The sequence below is a fragment of the Xenopus tropicalis genome, chromosome 8 (genome assembly GCF_000004195.4).
Source record: "Xenopus tropicalis strain Nigerian chromosome 8, UCB_Xtro_10.0, whole genome shotgun sequence".
Taxonomy (NCBI): domain Eukaryota; kingdom Metazoa; phylum Chordata; class Amphibia; order Anura; family Pipidae; genus Xenopus; species Xenopus tropicalis.
In genome coordinates, this window is record NC_030684.2 from 71,953,669 (window position 1) to 71,970,996 (window position 17,328).

Sequence of the window (17,328 nt, forward strand, 5' to 3'; positions counted from 1 at the left end):
CTTACTGAAAAAAAGCAAAATTAATCAAACAAGTTGAGACTCACAGTGGCCAGAGAGCCACAGAGAGAGTTACAATTGTGAGAATTATTTTCCAGTCATGTTATCAAATTGTCAGTCATTGTAAAAGCATTGATCTTGCAACTATTAACACAGAAGTGAAACAATAGTATATTTAGCTCCACACATGTATACAATTGTAACCCTAAGTGATAACTTATATTCAATAATGAAAGACAGGATATTTAAAAGAAACTGGAATAAAGTTTAAATACAAGAAACAAAGTTATAATATTCAGATTTATGCTGCTACTGGAGAAAGCTTTGCACTGTTAGCAAGAAATGGAGCTAAAAGTGAACAGTACAAGCGAAAGAAAAGTTAAAACCTTAGTTTCAGATATACAGTAGTAAGTATTAAAACAGAAAAGAACGCATAATTAGAAAACATAAAACTGAAAAAAATAACTGACAGTTTAAAAGAACTATAGTTTGAGAATAAAAATCACAGTTATTAGAACAGCACAAATTGAGGGATTTAACATAACAGAAGATTTAGGGGTGCAAGATGTGTTTGGTAAGATTTACCTCTGAAGGGAGCATAGAACATCATTCCACAGCTAAGACGTAAATCTGAACATCGAAAATCCCCGGGAGAAAAAACACCAGGAGAAGGAATAGAATCTAATCACATTGGGGAAAAGGAAGATTGCACTGCAGGGGTGAGAGTGAGAGGGGGAGATGACAGGAAAAAGAATGGACTGAGGAAGACAGAGAGATGCAATAATGGTATTAAAAGCAATAGGGAGTATTTATGTTAATTAAATGCATTTATGGATATATGTACAGTGTATGTACATGGAAAAGACAGGTTGCAAATATGAAAATGCCTGAGATGGAGATGAGAGGTAAGTGTATCAAGGAGCAGGAGAGTACAAAGAAGATACACACATACAAATACAAGCAGAAATGAAGTAGAAATTATAAGGGGAAAACACTGGACGGAAAAAAAAAAGAAAAAATAAATTAAAGTGAAGGGAGCCCCAAAATGGGATGAAAGAGGAAAGACTGGGGTGTCAGAAAGAGGGCAAAGGGGGTGAAGAGGACAAATTATCTTAAAAAAAAAAAAACAAAAACAAAAAAAACAGGCCGTCAGGTTTTGCAGCTGGAAATCTAAAGGGGGGGAGGAGGAGGAGGGAAACGGAGAGATGGAGAGAGCGAGAGAAAGAGAGAGAGCGGAGGAGGTGGAGGAGGAGGGGAAGGATGCTCAGAATGAGATGCTGCATCAGATAGAGGAGGAGGAGAGCGGGAGAGAGGAAAGAGGTAGAGGAGGAGAGAACAGGAAGAAATTTGGATGGTATGATGAGCTGCTAGGAAGCTATATAGAAGTAAATGTGCAAGGGATGCCTTGTATCCTTTTTCTTGCTACTATGATTTAACAATTTTTTCAAATCACCATCAGACCTATGTTCAACCTATTAAAAACAGAACAATATTTATGACCTAGAACATCTAAGAATAACATTACCAGGAACCTGACACAGCCTATATTCCCATGCAAGTGTTAAACCCATCACTAAACCTACTGCTGCTATCTAATTGGGGGAACACATATTTGAGCTCCACTGCTCCTTCCTATTTTTTTTTTATTTACCTTTCCCTTCAGATGCTTACTGAATAAATATCTCATTACACCAAACAGAACCATTTCTATACATTCATTATGCAAGGGTAAATTGTAATGCAGCAAATATATTATATATATATATATATATATATATATATATATATATATATATATATATATATATATATATATATATATATATATATATATATATATATATATATAAAATATATTTGCAAGTTTAGGGTTAACATTGTATGCCAGAGTGAAGAGTGCATGGGTAATTTTGACTGACTTTGGACCAAAAAAATGAGGCCGTCTTAAACCTGTTGTATACATTGGTTTATGATAACTGAAGCATTAAAAGATGCAGCATACTTAACACATTGAGAAGAAACCAGGCAATCTATTAACCTGCTGCCATCAATTTCATGTATGCTGTAACATATTTATAATTTATACACATTATAATATTGATTATTTGTAGCATTGGTATTCACTGGACATGCAAGTAAACAATGCAACAAAATACCAGACTGATGAAGAATGTGAATGAAATGCGTAATGCAGAACAGTCTGAATGTAGACTCGCACCTTCCCAGAGCAGTTATTTACAGATCATACATTTAAAAGAAATACACATAAATGTGAATGTTTTGTATCATGGGAGACTAGAGGAATACACACATGAAATATCACCCCGGGATACAACTCCCATGGTGCACCGCTGATTCTGCCTTCAGCCTCTGTCTCCGTGAAATCAATAAAGTTGAGCGGAAAAATTAACATACTTCGCGTCTCCATGGGAACGCTGCAGCCCCCATTATGGCTGGGGCGGAAAAAAGAGCCAATTTATCCACCCGGAAATGCGAAGTCGTGGAACTTCTGCGCCGGAAGCGGGGACGTAAATGTGTTTTTAAAGGGAGTGTAGCTTTGAGCTTGGACGGTAATTGCATAGCTTTTGGTAATATACACGTATACTAAGTTAACGTCCATATTATATTTATACCGGGTAGATGACAGTCCTAAGGCACAGTTGTAAATGCGTGTCTCATCGCCTTGCATTGCTGCTGTAGATTACGTTTAACATGAACAGCTATTTGTTCTGTTTCATTTAATGTTGTTCATGTTGCAAAAGCCGCTCATTTCTTTATTTTTTATGGGTTAACTATTTCAGTGTAATTGCTATAAATCCGATTTTCTATGGTTCCATATTGCTGTTAGAATTGGTAGAGGGTGTGCAACCCCAAAATACATTTTGCATGATATGATTGTAATTCTAAGTAACTTTCCAATATATATGCAATATATTTCCAATATAACGTAAAATGTACGTTTCGAAGGAATTTGTAAGATTGAAGCCATTTTTTCTGTCCCTTTCTGCACTTCTATTACTTTCTCTTGGAACAATGTAGCAAAAAAGCATTCTTTTTAATAGGTCTGGTAATTAGCTCCAATTAATTCCAAGGTTTAAAACCACCAGGACAGAAAACAGAACGTGTCAGACAATTAGTAGTTATATTTACAAGTCATATTAAAGGACATGCCAACCCCAATAATATTTTTTTGCCTAATAAAAGAAAACAATTCTAAGCAACATATATGTAAGGACTGTATGTTGCAAAGTTGCTTAGAAAATATTTTTTTGCTATGTCCTTTAATATACAGTTTGGTAGCTGCCATGTTTGGCTGCTTCACATCTGATGTTAGGCTCCCACGTAGGAGGAACAAACCAGATGCCAAACTGATTCAAGGTTTCAGTGTACATGCTTTCTTGCCCTTTTTTATTGCTGGTACCAACATTACTGTGCTGAACCACCAAAAGCAAGTGAGAGGCTGCATGTTCTGATGTTCAGTGGTTCAGCATTGTGTCTTGGTTACAAAGTTGAAAAGAATAGGCGCTGTTAACTTATGGCAGTGGCACAAATAAAAAAGCCACTGCATGAGAATGCATGTAAAAATGCCCTTGTGCATTTGTGTATTGTTTATATGACTATGGTTACAGTTGGTCAGTGAAAAAGGAAGCTGCATATATTTGAAATACCCCTGAACAATACATGTTTAGTACATTACAAGCAATTAGTCCTGCCTTTGCAGCTGGATTTTCTAAAGTCTTCCTGATTTGCTACCATAAGCATATACAAACTGGGCAAACACCATACCTCAGAAATACAAGCTCTGAAAACCTCTCTCACGTGCATCTCAGTTTATCCCTAAATGGTATATTTTTTTAAAAAATTGGATTTACTATTAAACATGCTTGTATGGTTGCTAGGTGATGACCGAACCCTACTGTAACCCTATCTTTAGATCTTTAGTTCATAGTAGACACTGCATTCTTGCAAATACATTTTATAAATTGAATATGCTGAGTATGACCACAATCTCCTTGCTCATTCAGTAAAGTGAACTATTATATACATCTCACTTTACCAGCAACCAGCAGTCCACAATGTCATCAGCAATTCATTTGTGTGTTCCCAGATATTCAAGAGTACTGTGTAGTCCATTTTGCTATTATAACTTTCAGGCTTCCATTGTATTTCACTCACATTAACTTAAGGTTATGAACATTTCACTATTCCTAAATCAGATTTGGCCAAGCCCACATTTTGCAGCATTTGAATTTAGCCAAATGCAAGGGTTTAGATTAGGCAGATTTATCAAAATGTGAGTTTAGTTTACCATTTGATAAGAACACTTCAAAAATCCCATAGGAATAATTAGAACATGGGTAAGTTTTTATGTATTAAGCTCTAAACTCACATTTGCTAAATCTGCCTCTTAAAGTCATGAGACTATAAAACTGTGGACAGCTGAATGCAACAATTTTTCACGGAAAATGCATTTTTTAAATTTACTTTAAATAAAAATGTGCTAATTAATGATTGAATCTGGTTCTTATTAGGCCACACTTTTTGTGCATGATTCAGCCAGATTCAAACATAATGGATGTGGTGCATCCCTAATATTCATCTACTTTGGCAAAATATATTTATATGTAGACTAATTGTCTCCCTATAAAACTGACCCTACTGCCTGTGAACTTGATAGGGTCCTTCAATTCTAATCTCCTCTGATGAAGGGATGTATAATATATAAAACAGCTACATAAATGTGCCAGCGCTACCTAAATAACAGATAAATAAAAAAAAAAAAAATAAAGACAACACATTTATTAATACTGTTGTGTTTGACCAGACTTAACTCTCACTGGGGTTATCCTTTTCCATGTTTTTTTCTATTGATTTATTTACCTAATTTTTGTGCAGTTGCTCATCTTGACATAGCTTTCTTTGATTTAACCTTTCGTATCACCTCACAAAGTTTGTAAAACTCTGTTGTGTATTATAATATTATACTGCAAATAAGTATCTGAGAGTATACTGTAAACCATTTGAGATATTTATTCATTTCTTGTCCAAGGTACATGCACCCAGCCTTCTCCTCACTTCAATTCTGGACTCTGCTAATACCTGGCTGTGTGAGTATTAGACATATCTGTGTATTTGTTTTGAAATGTTAGAAATGTCCAGGAGCTCTCCAGGAGTTGCTAAAGCTAGTTTTGTTCCGCAAGCTGTAAGATTTTTAAATGATTTTAAATTTTAACTGTGTCAGGTTGGTAAATTAAGGGGCTGCATGCACAACTGCACTTTATATTTTGACATAATATTTAATATTTAAACACAGATTTTATGTGGAAATTGTGCACATTAATGTATATTGGCACTTTAGAGTATAGCACAGCAATTGAATCAAAAGCAGAAGTACTATTGGAAAATTTGTGTGGGGCACTAAAAATGCTGGGTCTGCTATATAGATAGCAGTGATTGGAAAAAGCTGGATTGATTTGTTGGCACGCTATTTATTCTGCTTTGTATAATATGGTTATAATATGGTTTTGCATCTTGCACTTGGATAGTGTTATGTATGTATGTATGTGAAATGTAATATGTTTTGATAATTTGCAATTTCGTCTCGTGTATATTTTATATGCAAATGTAATGACAATAAAGATGACTTGAAAACCTCATTCTACGCATTGTATTCACACACATCTAATCTCCCCGAAATGCCATCCCACCGGCGAAAATGTAAATCGCCGGTGGGATGGCATACGCAGCGGCGCAATTTCAGTGAAATCTCGGAAGTTTCCTCTCAAGGGAGATTAGTCGCCCGCGAACAGGGAGATTTGTCACGGACGACAAATCTCCCCGTGTGCCAGAGCCCTAAAGCAGAAGAGAACACTCTAGGGACTGGCCAGCGAAAAAGCACATCAGTGTTAATGATAAAAAATGTTAAAAATCATGATATTAGCAGTTCATGATATTATGTCATGAACACTTAAGAAAATAAAAAATAATGTAAATTGCAAAAGTCATCAGAAGCAAACTGAACAATTTTACATTAACAATTTACTAACCATTGGATTTTTGTTTTCAATTTGGATTTTTAGTGCTAAAAGTCACAGAAAAAAAAAGTTGTGAGTTTTTCGCAATTTACGTTGTTGTCAATATTATAAAGTTATACATGGCAAAAAGTTACTCTAACAAACTTTAAAGGAGAATTAAAGCCTACAAAAGTATATAGCTATAAATTAAGCATTTTATATACTAGACTTACAATACCAGTAGAGAGGTTCAGCAGCCCTACAACAGATCCACAGGAGCTTGCCATCTTGAATCTTGTAATGTGTGTAATATGTCAGTGACTGTGCATATGCTCAGTGGCTGCTGTTAAGAAGCTAAGCTTAAGGGCTGGAAATAATAATTATGATAAACATTACCTAAAAGTGAGGTAACTTCTGCCAAAGCAAAATATGCTAGAGGGCTCATTATTAATAAGTTCTGATCTAAGTTCTTTCTCTGCCTCCGTGTAATATGAAATGTAATTACTTGCATAGTCATTTTTTTTGTTTATCTTTAATGCAAGCAGAGGTAATAGGCAGATTCTCTTAGCCTTTCAGTATTTAGGCGAGAACATTCTGGGGGAGAGTTATTAAGCAGCTATCCTAAAGCACTTAGTATTGAATGTTATCAAAGTTGCTAAAAATGTTCCTAATTCAGTTAAAAGCAATGCAGGTTAATAGGGACATAACAAACAAATCATTCAAGAGCAAGAAAGATCTTGGTTTTGGTATTGGACTGGTATTTATTGCTGAACACATAACCTTTGTGGCTTCCACTTGGAATGAGCAATTTAGGTTCACACTAGCCTGGCTACAGCAGCTTTTTGTATGGCCACAACTCATTGTTGTGCAACATGCTTTAAAAATGATGGTAAGGTAGGTTTAAGGAATTAGCTTTATTATTATTATTATTATAGTTAATCACAGTTAATAGTTTAGTTAATAACATGCGAAAACTTTTGTGCATATAATCTCTATAGCCTACTGTCAATGTAAAATGTATGCAGTCAACATAATAGCCATTCTAGTAAACTACTTTCTGAACCCACCCACTTCACCATGAGCTTGGGATGTAAAACACTAGCATCACTATGGTATAATTTAGTTTTCTGTTGTTCTCTGCTTACTGCAGGCATTTCTTTTCTATATGACCCCTCTTCTGCTGAGGACTGTGGGAATAAGAGCTTTTTCCATGGCATCTGACAGTTATGCATCAGGTTCTCTTTCTGCAGCCTATGTTACCTGCCCTAATGACACAGTGGCCAAAGACATTGCCCGGTATATAAATTAAAATGGTTTATATATAATGAAAGAACTGCTGTTATACAACTATTGCTTGGAAATCACTAGGAATTGTGTTTGGTTTGTACAACATTATGCCATATCCCATGGTCATTGCTTTAAAGCAAAGCTGGAATTGCTGCAAATAGAGGATTGTTTGACAAATGTAATGTTTGATACGTAGAATGAAATCATATTAGTATTCATAAATTATATTTAAATGTACTATTAATGTGACTTTGTTAATGTGCTGAATATAATTCTAAACAATTTAATTGTATTTCTCTCAGAAGTTGTGCTAACCTATTGTTGTTTAATGTAAAATGGCCTTGTGGATATTACATAAAAGACAACACCTCTAAACAAATACAAATAATGTGCCCCCTATTGTAAAATATAAGGATATTAGTATGGTAGTACATAAACCCTGAGGTAGTATTATCATTTTATTTTTACTATATTAACATAAAAATATCACAGAGAACAGACTTTAAGTTTAAATAAATGTCTCAGTTTATATGAGAGAAGATTTCCTTCTGTAGTCCTGTGTAGAGAGCAATGAATGGCATGTAATCCCTGTTTATATTCCTGTGTAAGAAATACATCAGTTGTATTCTACAGACTTTGTTATATAACGTGTGCCTTTTCTTCTACATAGCAGCTTTATAAACTATAGTAACTTTTTGAAGCAAATACACCCGTTTTTACCAGTGTAGGGCAACAGTACATTATATTTCAGTTACTTTAAAACATTTTCATTTTTGTTGTTACTGTTCCTTTAAATAGTCTGCATAATAAGTGTGAGACTTGGTAGTGATTAATACCAAACCAGCTCAAGAGAAAATCCACTAAACTGTAGTGTATAATAATAAATCTGTTTCACAAATGGTGTTTAAGGGTTGTATGCCATTTGAAAAGTTTTATTGAAGCATCCACTGTTTATTTCAGTGATAGGTCCCTTTTATTGCTCTTTTGAAAATTATTGTAACCCACTGATTTGCTGTGTTCTGTTAAGTTAATCATTATTTTCCTTTCAGGGGTCTTGTGGAGAGGAAGTTAGCAGCCTGTGTAAATATTATACCCCAAATCACCTCCATGTAAGTTACACCTTTCTGTATATAAGTATACTAAAGTAAAGCTGGCCATACAAAGGCTGCTGATATCTGTTGTCTCGTTTGATTGGGCAGGTTAAAAAATTTTGACTGGGCACCATTGAAGGCGCTCAAGCAAAATGTATGTTTAGGGCTGAAACAGGAGGTGGAGGTAGATTTCTATTGTTTCTACCTCCATATCTGACCATTCAGCCCTTATCGTCAGTGGCGGGTGGGAATGATCTTTCCTGCGACCAGTGGTACAGTGCTACAGATGGTATTCAAGTCAGGGGAGCCGAGGCAAAGTGGAGTTTGTAGGGAGTAGATTGGGGGCCTGGATGACTAATGGTTTAATAATTAGGGGTAGAGACCTGCTTACTTAGTAATATGGGCCTGTGGTTCTTGACTGCAACTTTGAGTGCGGTTATTGTTGTGCTTACAAATTGTGGCATAAGTATTGAGGTAGTGGGTGACTGCACCCAGAGCCGCCACCCCATGGGGTCGCAGGGGATACCTTAGTGTGATCATTTGCTATATCAGGGTGCAGTATCCCCTGTGGTACAAGTTAATGCACAGGTCCTGGTGCTGTAGTTGGACCACTGTTCACTTATGACTTAAAGCCTTCTCCTTTTATTAACTATACTGTACATGATTGCAGCTAATGGGTATTTTTCTGCGACTGGAAAGCATTTTGTTTTGCATGCTGTTATTAAAGCCTTATGAAGTCATAATGTATTATTCACACTAAAGGTATCTTCTGTTCGTATTTGCATTTTCACATTTAATTGTATACTGAGTTAATGCCACTTTGTTTGTGGCAGCTGTCTCTTCATAGTTAACCTATAAAACATTAATAATAGTGGGTATAAATGAATGCAGCTGCTATGAATAATTTTGGATAAAGGCATAACCCAAGACAAGCAATATGGTGGGTATTGTCCATATTCAGATTTGGCAGTATAAAGAAAAAGAATGTGTCTTGCACAAGAAGCTATGTCCACATACAGTTAGGTCCATAAATATTTGGACAGAAACAACTTTTTTCTAATTTTCTGTACATTACCACAATGAATTTTAAATGAAACAACTCAGATGCAGTTTAAGTGCTGACTTTCAGCTTTAATTCAGTAGGGTGAACAAAATGTTTGCATAAAAATATGAGGCACAATCCCTTTATTTCAGGGGCTCAAAAGTAATTAGACTAATTTAATAACTGGAAATAAAATGTTCATTTCTAATACTTGGTTGAAAACCTTTGCTGGCAATGACAGCCTGAAGTCTTAAACTTATGGACATCACCAGATGCTGGGTTTCCTCCTTTTTAATGTTCTGCCTGGCCTTTACTGCAGCGGCTTTCAGTTGCTGTTTGTTTGTGGGCCTTTCTGTCTGAAGTTTAGTCTTCAACAAGTGAAATGCATGCTTAGTTGACTGACTTGGCCATTCAACTTCTTTGCTTTAATAAACTCTTGGGTTGCTTTGGCTGTGTGTTTTGGGTCATTGTCTATCTGTATCATGAAACGACGCCCAATCAATTTGACTGCATTTAGCTGGATTTGAGCAGACAGTATGTCTCTGAATACCTCAGAATTCATTTGCTGCTTCTCTCCTGTGTCACTTCATCAATAAAAACTAGTGTCCCAGTGCCACTGGCAGCCATGCACGCCCAAGCCATCACACTGCCTGATGTTGTATGCTTTGGATAATGAGCTGTTCCACGCCTTCTCCATACTTTTTTCTTGCCATCATTCTGGTATAGGTTGATCTTGGTTTCATCTGTCCAAGATGTTTTTTCAGAACTGTTCTGGTCTTTTTAGATGTTCTTTAGCAAAGTCCAATCTGGCCTTTCTAATCTTGAGGCTTATGAGATGCTTGCACCTTGCAGTGCACCCTCTATATTTACTTTCATGCAGTCTGCTCTTTATTGTAGACTTGGATATCGATACGCCTACCACCTGCATAGTGTTGTTCACTTGGTTGGCTGTTGTGAAGCGGTTTCTCTTTACCATGGAAAGGATTCTACGATCATCCACCACTGTTGTTTTCCGTTGACGTCCAGGTCTTTTTTGCGTTGCTGGGTTCACCAGTGCTTGCTTTCTTTTTTTCTCAGGATGTACCGAATTGTAGATTTTGCCACTCCTAATATTGTAGAAATTTCTCGGATGGGTTTTTTCTGTTTTCACAGCTTAAAGGAGAATGTAAGTCAAAATTTAAAAAGCATACTGCCCAATAGTCCTCCTATTGTTTAGTAAAATCGCCACACTTTTGGCTCACCATCAAAATATTTACTCAGTCACACTTACTTCACATTTTCTAGAACAGGCAGCCATCTCTAAAAAGGTATTCTCCCTTCCTTTCCCTCCTTGCTTCATACTGCACGTGTGTTTCATTCCCTCCCGCCCCCTCCCCTCTGCCAGATCCTCTTCTGATTGGCTGGTGGGCATGTGTAGCTCAGAACAGCAGACAGGATCAAGTTACACACATGCTCAGAGAATAGGAAGGCTGCCGCTGGCAGCCTACAGGAAGGGAAGAGAGATTTCAGTAATGTCACTGGAGTCTTCACACTGCTGTATAGGCTGCCAGCACCATATCTCAGAGAAACAAGCAGGGATCTGGGAATTTAGATATGCAGTAAGTACTTAAAAAGAATGCCTTTAGACTTACTTTTAATTTATATTAACCTTTCATTGTCCTTTAAGGATGGCTTCTTTCACCTGCATGGAGAGCTCCTTTGACCGCATGTTGTCTGTTCACAGCAAAATCTTCCACATGCAAGCACCACACCTCAGATCAACCCCAGGCCTTTTATCTGCTTAATTAATAATGACATAACAACGGACTTGGCAACACCTGCCCATGAAATAGCCCTTGAAATGAAGGGATTGTGTTAAAAAAAAATGCTTTAGTGGCCTCATATTCTTATGCAATTGTTTTGTTCACCCCACTGAATTAAAGCTGAAAGTCTGCACTTCAACTGCATCTGAGTTGTTTCATTTAAAATTCATTGTGGTAATGTATAGAACCAAAATTAGAAAAAAGTTGTCTCTGTCCGAATATTTATGGACCTTACTGTATATACACAAATACTTGAAAGGGAAATGAAAAAAGTATAGTTTTCCTTTAATGCACATTACCTTCTGAAAGTAGTTTTATCTCTTTTTGATTCATTACCATGTACCTTAGAGGAGTAGAAACAGTGAAAGATAATTGGTTATACCGTAATAGCCAGTACCTGGATCTGGATCATCCATATCTTATGTACCAATGCGCTTTATATTATGTCACTACTAATGGCATTTTCTGGCTTGTTGTCTCTTTTGCTTTCTTAGATATGAATGGAAGGGGAAGTTAGAAGAGGATAATGAAGTACTTCTGGTGTGTTTTATTGTCTGGCCAACACAGTCACCCTTTTAAAGAAACGGTAACACCAAATTGTATAAAAATAATTACAATATAATGTACTGCTGCCATGCACTGGTACAACTGTCTGACTTGCCTCAGAAACACTACTATAGTTTATATAAAGAATGCTGCTGTGTGGCCACTGGGGCAGCTATTCAAAGTAGAAAAGGCACAGGTTACATTGCAGATGACAGATAAAACACTTTTTTTCTACAGGGCTTATCTGTTATCTGCTATGTAACCTGTGACTTTTCTTAGTTTTCCAGCACGAATGGCTGCCCCTTTACACAGCAGCTTGTTTATATGAACTATAGTAGTGTTACTGTAGCAAGTACTCAACTTTTACCAGCGCAAGGCATAAGTACATTATATTTAATTTACTTTAAAAAAAGTTCATTATTTGGTGTTACTGTTCCCTTAACACTGTTTTACCATCGCCACTAATTGCAATTTTACCTCATACCAAATGTATCTATTATCTGCAAAGCAATGCATGTTCCATAAATCACTAGAGTGTTTCATTCTTTGTATCTTTCCATTTCAAACCTTTTTTTTTTAAGAAAATGTAAAAAAAAAAAAAAAATTATTTCTTTATATTAACATATCACATTCATATTATTATCATTATATAGGAAAAACAAGATTTGTAAGCATTTAAAACCCCTATTTTTACACGTGCATGCATATTTTTATGCATTTTTAAGCTAGCACTGTTCTGAAATAGTGCACATTTTGTTATTGTTATTCCTAGGCAGTGTCCTTACATGAATGATACAATACTCCACATTTAAACATAAACTAAATGAGTAGGGCTTGTGTTTTGCATACTTATACTTATTGTTGAAATCTCAACACATGTCCTGTTAGAACACTGGACTAATTTATCAAAGAAGGGGAAGAAGAACTGGGGAATCCAGAAGTTCTCTGCAGTTAGATTTGTTTGTTCTGTTTTCTGATTTTCGAATTGATGCATTTGCAAACTCGTTAACTGCCTGTGCCAATTTATCATAATGTGTTTGCTCTGTGTGGTCAAATACCATTCTGATCAGTGCCAGATAGCTTCCCAGGACTGCTCATCAGCAGCACTGAGCACCATGACCCATACAAATCTTGACTCACCAAAGTGTACCACATGGGGGGGAGGTAATTAGACAATTGTTAAAGGAACAGTAACATCAAAAAATCAAAGTGTTTTAAAGTAAATTCAATACAATGTACGGTTGCCCTGCACTGGTAAACTGGTGTGTTTGCTACATAAACACTGCTATAGTTTATATAAAAAAAGCTGCTGTGTAGCTATGGGGCAGCCATTCAAGCTGGAAAAATGAGAAAAGACACAGAATACATAGCAGATAACAGATAGGACACCATTGTATTCTACAGATTTTAGGTGTTATCTGCCTTTTCTCTATTTGAATGGCTGCCCCATGGCTATTTATATAAACTCTAGTAGTGTTTCTGTAACAAACACACAAATTTTACCAGTGCAGGGCAACAGTACATTATAGTTTAATTTCTTTGATATATTTTCATTTTTGGTGTTACTCCTCCTTTAAATCATAAATTATCTTAACTCTTCTACACTCAAAAAGAGCAAAGCTGGCCATACACTGAAAGATCCACTCATTTGGCAACCTTGCCAAACCAGCAGATCTTTTCTCGATATAACTACCTTGAAGTGAGTAATAGGCCAACCAGTTGGACTACATTGATGGTATGTAAGCCTTTGGGGTGAGGACAGCATCAACAAGTTGATGCACTTCTCACCCCAAGAAGATTTTTAAACCTGCCCAATTGACATACGGCCAATTTTAAGCCAGATATCTGTTTAAGATTTGGGAAAAGCAGTAAACAAATAATCCAAATTGGCTGGTGTTAGATTCTGATTTAATTGTTTAAGGAGACATATTTTGTGAAAAACAATATTGTGCCAATTAATTGTACTTATCTAAATATAGAAGGAATGTGCTTTAAAAAAATAGGGTTTCTCCAAAAACCCCACTAGTTCTGCCCATCTGTTCCACTTCCTGCTGCCTCCTTACCCAGGCTGTGCAGGGGAGCTAGACTGACCTGACAGGGAACTAAAGCCTGTCTTTGATTGTGTGAATGCAGGCCTGTGATTGACTATCCCCCTCCTACTGTGCTTCTGGCAGGGACCATAAGGACACACCCACTCCTCATTTGAAACATGGTCCTGAGAGGACCTATTGTGAGCTCCAATAGAGTAATTGCCTACAAGATTAGAGTTTTTTTTAGTTTATCCTTTATGTCCCCTTTAAAGGATACATATACCATAAAATTTTACAATGGCTGGGAACTGCTGGCCTTGATTTGACTTCAGTAACACAGCAGAGCTACTTAAAGTGCAGTGAATATGCATAGGATGGGCGGGGCTTTGCAATGTCACAGGCAGTCCATTCTTGCTCTGCTCATGCCCCTCCCTTCCCCTGTCTGCCTGCCTGCTATGACCGCTCCTGCCCCGCCAGCAGCACAAGCAGAGACACAGAGGGTCTGAGAATCTGGGAGGGTTTTTCCCTGCTACTGTTGTGTTAAGCCTTCCTGTGGGAGACTGAAGCGACACTCCCATCTTTCATTTCACCCTGGCTTCTGATTTCCGAGGTTGTGTATGCAGCTCTCATATAATGACAGTTTTAGGAGGTAAAATGCTTTCAAAACATCTTTTTTTCTGCATCATTTCACATTTTAAGGGAGGATGAATATTATAACTCAATATGAACTTTATATAAAATGTCTTTAACAGCGTTTTATTACAAATAATTTCCATAAAAGTTTTTGTTTGTTTTTTCATTTTGTTTGTTTGTTTTGTTAATTTCTCTTTTCTAGATGATTAAGACCAGATCTTCCAAAGTTTCAGCACTGACAGAATATGTTAGGTGAGAAAGAATATGTTAATTGACAGGCTATGCAGCCATCACACGTTGAAGTCTTCCCAATCTGCTAATGCTCACTGTTCCATACAACAAAATAAAAGATGTGTGAGGGCTGCTGCAGTTTTTGTATTACTAACCATCTCTTTTGTTGCCTGTACAGATCTGTTCATCCTTATGAAGTCTGTGAGGTCATCAGCCTCCCCATAGAGCAGGGGAACCCTCCATACCTAAAATGGGTTGGGGATATTGTTCCAGAGTAATGGATTCTCTCATTATTTTCTGATGAAAGAAAATAAATAGTTTTGCAATGTCCTCCTTCTAATGTGCTCTTTATCTGCCTGCATTCTTCTAGAATACTTTGAAAACGTTATTTACCTCTTTTGTAGCATAGATTGGAATTGACATGATTTTGATTAATTAGGTTACAAACAATTTTGTGTTATTAAGGGTTATGTTGCACAGTGTATTATGAAAAGTAACAAAATAAGGAAATCACTGGGTTATTTTGCGCTCACAGTGGCAGAAGTTCCTTGGGTAACCCACAGCATGTAGTTTGTAAACATTTGTACAGCCCTAAAAAAATATTAAGCAAGCCCATCAGCAAGCTGAACTTCAAACCAAGTGGATGGCCAACCTGCAGTTAATGAAGCAACTGGTAAGTGGGTGGGGTAGCTCTTATCTAGTTAGACATTGACCCATGGGTGATAAAACCAAGCCTTATTTTATGGTCATAAATATGGATAAAGTAAATTGTTAAAAGACGAATGCTGAAACAATAATACATGTATCATTTGGGTAGCAAAGGACTCTGTCTATATTCCACTCTGTTGCCCTCCCTGAGTATTATTTGTATAAATTGAGGCAGAACAATTGGATTAGGACTTGGTCCTGACATTCAGTGCACATCACAACAGTAAAGGCATAAGGTGACAAACGTGGTAGCCCACAACTCCACTGCACAACTCTGAATTCTGGGCACTGAACTACATGGAGAGGATATTTTCACGCCAATATCCGCTTCATGTAGCTCCACATAGGCCAGTGTTGGGCTTGTCAATGGAGCTACAGAAAGGAGCATATGAAATTGGAGCTGCTTTCCTCCACCTGCATTTTGTATACAGTTAAAGGAAAGCAGACAATCCACTGCCTGTGCATTTGCCCCTAAGAATTAGGGGACAGACCCTGCTACAAGATGTATTACATCCCTTTATTTAGGGTGAGATAAAGCAGGTTGTGGGTTAGAGAGAAAAAGAAAGGATTATAAAGCTTATCTAATGACAGTAAATCTTACTAGCAGTCATTCAGCCCTTTTAAATAAGAAAAAGAGGTTGTTTTCTGCTCTGCTAAGAAGTCTGAAAGCAGTCTAGCAAGTCCTCCTTATGCCACTGAGGGTCCCAAGAAATTTGTGATAATACTATACTCAAACAGGTGAACGTGAATGAAATCGCCTCTGTTTACCAAGGTAGAAGTGGGGTCCAGGAGCAGTCTTTAAGAAGAACACATAATTTATGTTCTCTACTATTGACTTAAAATTAGGAATTTGTCATTTATTTAGGGGAAAAGTCATAGCACATGGACCCTGGGCAAATGCCTCTTTTGCCAATTTATTAAAAAGGCCTTGTGAACAGTCAGTTATTAAGGAGAAGGAAAGGTAAAAACTAAGTAAGCTTTATCAGAAAGGTCTATGTAAATACAGCCATACGCACTCACAGTAATGCGTAGAGTCCTCTATCAAAAGAAACACAGGATTTCTTGTGTCTTTTTTTTTTTTTGTAAACATGATGTTCCAGTGTCTGACTTCCTCTCTCAGAAACAGACTAAATTCCCTGGCCCAGAGTCTGCACAGTTCTCTCCTCTCTCCTGTTCCCCCCTCCCTTAGGAATGTGTGATCTCAGCTATAACTGCTAGACTGCAGGAAAGAAGCAACTTAAAATGGCAGCTGCTATCTTAAGCAAATGGAGAAAGCATCTAAAGCTGTTTACTCGGGTATGTTAATGGTTTCTGCAGAATAAATATATTGTTCTAGGTGGCACTAATGTGGCAAATCTATTGGCAGTAAAATGCCAAAATGACTTTCCTTCTCCTTTAAGGACTTTCCTCATTACAGGCTTTACCAGACCTCTTGTTGGTCTTTCTAAACTTTTTATAGGCCTTTAAATGAGTGCAGTAAAGATTTTGTTGCAAAACCCCATCAATCTAATTGGCCACATCCAGAGTTGCCTGCAAATCCTTTATCCGGAAACCCGTTATCCAGAAAGCTCCAAATTACGGAAAGCCCATCTCCCATAGACTCAATTTTAATCAAATAATTCAGAATTTTAAAACTGATTTCCTTTTTCTTTGTAGTAATAAAACAATACCTTGAACTTGATCCCAGCTAAGATATAATTAATCCTTATTGGATGCAAAACAATCTTATTGGGTTTAATTAATGTTTTGATTTTTTGTAGACTTAAGGTATGGAGATCCAAATTACGGAACGACCCCTTATGCTCAATACCCTTGGTCCAGAGCATTCTGCATAACGGGTCCTATACCTGTACTTCTCTTGGTTTGATGTCTCTGTAGTATAGAGCTGCTGGCCTTGAGAAGCTAGCCAGTACTTCACACTCTGTAGAATTAGTTTAAAAGGGGGTA

The 17,328-nt window shown here is 36.9% G+C and overlaps 2 protein-coding genes across 14 annotated transcripts in view; one reads left to right on the forward strand and one right to left on the reverse strand.

The window, feature by feature from the left end:
* The window catches only part of syngap1 (synaptic Ras GTPase activating protein 1), a 149,598-nt gene extending 148,327 nt beyond the window's left edge, over window positions 1–1,271 (reverse strand). For 11 of the 12 annotated variants that reach the window (XM_031892381.1, XM_031892373.1, XM_031892369.1 and 8 more), the window contains exon 1: window positions 583–1,271. In XM_031892381.1, coding sequence (XP_031748241.1) covers window positions 583–607 — 25 coding nt within the window. In that variant the 5' untranslated portion in view covers window positions 608–1,271. The remainder of the gene's footprint in view (window positions 1–582) is intronic. The other variant, XM_031892374.1, reaches the window with a different exon arrangement.
* Window positions 1,272–2,479: 1,208 nt separating this feature from the next.
* On the forward strand, window positions 2,480–15,003 carry cuta (cutA divalent cation tolerance homolog). 2 transcript variants are annotated; one of them, XM_012967828.3, is made up of 7 exons: window positions 2,480–2,585; window positions 5,048–5,105; window positions 7,162–7,307; window positions 8,348–8,407; window positions 11,728–11,773; window positions 14,645–14,694; window positions 14,852–15,003. In XM_012967828.3, the coding sequence occupies exons 2-7, from the start codon at window positions 5,052–5,054 to the stop codon at window positions 14,949–14,951; spliced, it is 456 nt and encodes a 151-aa protein (XP_012823282.1). In that variant the 5' UTR covers window positions 2,480–2,585; window positions 5,048–5,051; the 3' UTR covers window positions 14,952–15,003.
* The last annotated feature ends 2,325 nt before the right edge of the window (window positions 15,004–17,328 follow it).

Excerpts from the sequence above, each read along its gene's own strand:
- cuta (XM_012967828.3), top strand. The coding sequence starts at position 5,052 with ATGCACCCAGCCTTCTCCTCACTTCAATTCTGGACTCTGCTAATACCT. Across the intron at positions 7,308-8,347 it reads GTGGCCAAAGACATTGCCCG|GGGTCTTGTGGAGAGGAAGT; the intron begins GTATATAAATTA and ends TTTTCCTTTCAG. Across the intron at positions 14,695-14,851 it reads GCACTGACAGAATATGTTAG|ATCTGTTCATCCTTATGAAG; the intron begins GTGAGAAAGAAT and ends TTGCCTGTACAG.